The following is a 5,584-nucleotide window of genomic DNA, read 5'->3' on the forward strand; positions in this document are numbered from 1 at the left end:
ATTCGTCCGGAGGTTTTCCGAATCCAATCATTAACCGGATTCGAATTGTAATCAGGTCCTGGCGCTCCGTTTTTTGCCTTTGATATCGTCGCTGCCTCCAGATATACCTATAGATCAGCCTCTCTGCCCACGCCCGGGGTTTATCGTACCATTCCGCCTTGCTGCTCCCTCTTCTCCATCCCACTCCCACAAACTGACTAGACCCAATCATGAGTCGTCGCACTTCGAAGGTCGGCAACGACCGCCGTGAATCAGAGATATGGACTGACTCTGAAATCGAACATTCCACGTCGTCAAACTCTACCAAAGTGTACCCAGAATCCCCACCCGGCCAGGGCATCTGGGGCCAGAATGAGGCCGTCAACTACAAATCTGCGCTGGAAGACTTTGAGTCTCTCCGTGAACAATTATCTCGGATCGAAACAGACAAGACTGGTGGAGAATACTCGCGGCGGAATAGTGCCCATGTTCGTCTCGCCCGTTTCCGGTTATCCCTCACCAATGACGTCCTCCAGACACCCCTGGAATCTACCGGTGAGAAAGCCTCTGATGATCCCGCCGAGGAGGGTTTTCAGCTTGACCGCTTTATGCGCGAGGGACACTTTGAGAAGCGTGAGAATGGAGAGTCGATGAAGAAGGTTGGGGTTGTTTACAAGAATATCACAGTGCGTGGGGTCGGTACTTCGACTTCATATGTGAAGGTGCTTTCCGACGCGATTATCGGGACGTTTGGACCGGATTTTTATCGGATCATGACGGGCTTCTTCCCTGCGCTTACTGTTGGGAAAGGACCTCCGACAAGAGAGCTCATCTGCGGCTTTACTGGCGCTGTCCGGGATGGGGAGATGATGCTTGTCCTGGGGAAGCCAGGAGCCGGTTGTTCAACCTTCTTGAGAGCTGGTAAGTTTGTCATATGCAGTCGTCACTCCTATATTTTGCCAATAATTTATAATAGTTGCGAACCAGCGGGCGTCGTTCGCAGCAGTCGAAGGAGAGGTTCATTATGGTGGGATCCCGGCAGCGGAAGCGGCTAGGAAATATGTAAGTCATCCCATGAATTCGGATCCCCTGTCTATCCATCGCGGTTCCTGACGATCCTGCGTGATGATGATTAGCGAGGGGAGGTGATCTACAATGAGGAAGATGATCAGCACTTTCCTGTTATGACAGTTTATCAAACTTTAGAGTTTGCGCTGTTAAATAAAACCAAGAAATCAGAGAAGGAGAACATCCCTATAATAATTAACGCGCTGCTAAAAATGTTTGGAATTTCGCATGCGGCACACACAAGTAAGTTACCTTGGGGGGGGAGGGGAGGGGGAGAAAATAAAACTAATGTATGACCATAGTTGTTGGAAATGCATTCATTCGAGGTGTATCTGGAGGAGAGCGGAAACGAGTCTCCATTGCGGAAACACTCGCCACAAAGTCCGCCGTCACTTGTTGGGATAACTCGACTAGAGGCTTGGATGCCAACACCGCGCTCGATTATGCCAAATCACTGAGGATCATGACTGATGTCTCCAACCGAACAACAATCGTGACCTTATACCAGGCCGGAGAGGAAATCTACGATCTTATGGACAAAGTACTTGTGATTGATCAGGGAAGGATGATTTTTTCTGGCCCCGCTACCGAAGCAAAGAAATATTTCATTGATTTAGGTTTTCAGTGTCCTGATCGACAGTCTGTACCCTGAATGCGATCTTTGAGGTTTAGGTGCTGACATTTGATAGAACCACTGCCGATTTCCTAACAAGTATTACTGATCGGATTGAGAGACAAATTCGGCCTGGATTTGAGGACAGGGTTCCCCGCACCCCTGACGAGCTAGCGGCCGCTTTCCGGAACAGTCCGAACTATGCTCACCTCTTGGAAGATGTAGCCAATTATGAGCAAGAACTCGCTGCGACCGGAAACACCGCCGCTACCAACTTCAAGAAATCGGTCAAATCATCCAAGTCACGTACAGTTTGTTCTGATTCGAATCACACAGTATCATTTGTCCAGCAAGTTCTAGCATGCACGCGCCGTGAGTACTGGCTTCTGCGAGGGGATATGCAGAGCTTCTGGACTACCATCTGGACGAATATTATCATCACTCTTTTGGTTGGTGCGCAGTTCTGGAAGCAAAAGGACGATACCACTGGCGTCTTCATGAAAGGTGGTAGCGCTTACTTTGGATGCATATTTTTGGGCTGGATTCGGATGTCGGAAATCGTTGGCGCAGTTTTGGGACGTGATATTGTACAACGGCATAAGACTTATGCTCTGGTATGCTTGAAGCCCGCCTAGACCATTGCGAGTATTTGTTGATATGAGGTACATAGCATCGACCGTCTGCTGTGGTAGTAGCAAGGCTGATTTTAGATATTCCGATCACGCTTATCCAAGTCGTAAGTGACCGCACCCACCTTTCTTGAATGATTGCTTGCTCACCAGTCAACGGAATAGTCGATATTTAGCATAATCCTGTATTTCATGGCCAAATTCGATGCTGATGCAGGAAAATTCTGGATCTTCTTCCTCCTGACATATACTAACGCGTTCTGTATCACTGCTCTTTACCGCATGTTCTCGGCTCTTTGCCCCACCCTCGACGACGCAATTCGGTTTTCTGGAATGGCCCTTAATATATGCATAATTTATGCTGGTTATATTATCCCTAAGACACAGCTCCTCCGCGATTCCATATGGTTTGGCTGGCTCTTCCATCTGAATCCTATGGGTTACCTCTTTGAGGCCATTCTTGCCAACGAATTCTCCGGGAGGACAATGGAGTGCGCTGGGTCTATGGTTGTACCGCGGGGAGAGGTGTATGACAACTTCCCGCAGTATCAAGGATGTGTCATTGCGTCTGGCAGGCCCGGTAATCTTGATAATGTCTCCGGCGATGAGTTCATTGAAGCTCAATACAACTATACGCGTGCTCACCTCTGGAGAAATTTTGGGGTTGTTATTGCTTGGGCAGCGTTGTATATCATTGCCACTCTCGTTGCAACCGAAACCATCTCCTTTGTTGCCCCTGGATCTGTCATCCTACGATTCAAGAAGAGTAAGAAGAGCAAGCGGGTTATCGACGCCAATAAGGCCAAGGATGAGGAGAAAGCTACCGGAGGCATTGCTGTTACTGATTGGCTCAACGGAGATCCATCTACCGAGGAGGTTGAAAAGATTATTGATAGTAAGAGTGTATTTACATTTAAGGAGATTGAGTACACTATTCCGTATAACGGTGGTGAACGGAAGCTCTTGAATAAGGTTAGCGGGTACGCTAAGCCGGGAATTATGGTTGCACTCATGGGTGCTTCGGGAGCCGGAAAGTGAGTTGAAGTTCGTGGCGTCCAAGCTAGAGGTTTGATATTAATTGTGTTTCTAGAACTACCCTTCTCAACACGCTGTCTCAACGCCATCAAGTTGGCGTTATTTCCGGCAAAATCCAGATGGATGGTCGTCCCCTCGGTATTGAATTCCAGCGTGGAACCGGATACTGTGAGCAGATGGATGTTCACGACCCTGCGCAGACTGTCCGCGAAGCTATGGAATTTTCCGCAATCCTCCGTCAGCCAGCCAGTGTCCCGAAAGCCGAGAAGGTGGAATATGTGAATAAACTTATGGTTCTTCTTGAACTTGACTTCCTCCAGGATGCAGTTGTCCGTTCTCTCGGTGTTGAACAGAAGAAGCGTCTTACGGTTGGAGTTGAACTTGCTGCTAGACCGGATCTGTTGCTCTTTTTGGATGAGCCAACGAGTGGGCTTGACAGTCAGAGTGCTTTCTCTATTGTCCGCATTCTGAAGAAACTCTCTCAGGCTGGGCAGGCTATTATCTGCACCATTCACCAACCGTCGTCCATTTTGATTCAACAATTCGATATGATTCTCGCGCTCAATCCGGGCGGTAATACCTTCTACTTCGGACCTGTCGGAGAGAACGGAACTGATGTCATTCGATACTTTGGCGAGAAGGGAGCCTACTGTCCTCCCGGGAAAAACGTTGCGGAGTTCGTGATCGAGACTGCCGCAAAGGGCACAAGGAGCGATGGAAAACCTATTGATTGGGATCACGAATGGCGTACATCGAAGGAGGCGAAGGCCATTTTAGCAGAAATTGACCGACTGTGCGACGAGCGCAGGGAGAAGCCATTGCCGGAAGTTGAGCTCAAGGAATACGCCGCCCCCATGTGGTTGCAGATTACCATGATGACCAAAAGACTGTTTAGACAACAATGGAGAGAGCCAAGTTACGTTTACGCGAAATTGTGGATCGGATTCATGATTGGTGTATTCAATGGATTTACCTTTTGGGATCCAGGCAATACCATCCAAGGTATGCAGTGGGGTTCTGGCTTGGGTGATTGTATGTGCTAATTGAGGTGTCAGATTTGCAAAACCGAATTTTCTCTGCTTATTTCATCGTCGTGTTCCCGCCGGCCATTGTCAATAGTGTCGTTCCCAAGTTCTTTGAGAATCGGATGATTTGGGAAGTGAGAGAGTTACCTTCTAGGATATACGGCTGGGTTCCGTTCTGTACTGCTCACGCGGTTGCGGAAATTCCCTCTGCTGTTGCAACTACAATCATCTATTACCTCTTGTGGTATTTCCCGTCCGGCCAGCCAACGGATACAGCTACTTCAGGATTCGTGAGTTCCCATTGCCCATGGTAAAATTGTTTTCTGCTCATATCATACTAGGTGTTCTTCATGATGCTGTTCCTGTTCCTTTTCATCTCAAGTTGGGGTCACTGGGTCGCGGCGCCTTCGCCATCACCAATGGTCACCATGAATGCAAGTCACATTCACTCCTCCCGATCCCAAGGAAGCCGTTACTGACAACACCTAGATATTACCATTCATCTTCGTCGTCTTCGGTCTCTTCAACGGTATTATCGTACCACACCGCGACATGCCCGACGTCTTCTATTACACCCTATACTACCTCTCCCCCTGCACATACTGGCTCCACGGCGTCCTCTCCGCCACCATTTCCGGAATCCCCGTCAAATGCGCTCCGCACGAACTCGGAATCTTTGAGATCCCCCCGGGCTTCAACGAGACCTGTGCCTCCTACGCAGCAAATTTCCTCAGCACAGCTACCGGCTACATCACTAACCCCTCTGCCACCTCCCAATGCGCTTACTGCCCGTACGCCATCGCAGACGAGTATCTGCAGGCAATGGACATCCCTATCGGCGGGAAATGGAAGTACTTTGGGGCGTTTGGGGCGATGACGATCATGAATTGGGTTCTGTTGTACTTTTTTGTCTACACTGTGCGGATTCGCGGGTCGACGTTCGGTATGGTCCCGCTATTTAGATGGATTGGGTTTGGGATAAACTTCCCGGGATGGGTGGCTGGGAAGGTTATGATGAAGTAGAATGACTGGGGAGGTGGAGGTGGAGGTGAAATGGGAAAGAAGAGTTTTTTTTTGGCTCATCTCTTTTGTTTTCTCTCTTTTTTTTGTTTCTTTTTTTCCTTTGTGTTTGATAATTTTTGGGACTTAAAAAATTGAATGGTATATATAACGTGTAATTCGGATTTCGTGGGCGGTTGAGTAACGCATTGAAATACGCTGCGGATTTACGCAGT

General features: G+C 48.6%; 1 protein-coding gene across 1 annotated transcript; it reads left to right on the forward strand.

Moving 5' to 3' along the window:
• Window positions 1-209: 209 nt before the first annotated feature.
• Window positions 210-5,372, forward strand: GSTUM_00012138001 (uncharacterized protein; the record flags this gene model as incomplete). Its single annotated transcript, XM_002842372.1, has 12 exons — window positions 210-900; window positions 956-1,041; window positions 1,116-1,290; window positions 1,350-1,686; window positions 1,737-2,274; window positions 2,331-2,396; window positions 2,455-3,323; window positions 3,380-4,151; window positions 4,191-4,326; window positions 4,380-4,639; window positions 4,691-4,771; window positions 4,839-5,372. 12 exons carry the CDS (start codon window positions 210-212, stop codon window positions 5,370-5,372), a joined length of 4,545 nt encoding a protein of 1,514 aa, XP_002842418.1.
• Between the last annotated feature and the right edge of the window lie 212 nt (window positions 5,373-5,584).

This window comes from Tuber melanosporum (genome assembly GCF_000151645.1).
Source record: "Tuber melanosporum whole genome shotgun sequence assembly, scaffold_97, strain Mel28".
Taxonomy (NCBI): domain Eukaryota; kingdom Fungi; phylum Ascomycota; class Pezizomycetes; order Pezizales; family Tuberaceae; genus Tuber; species Tuber melanosporum.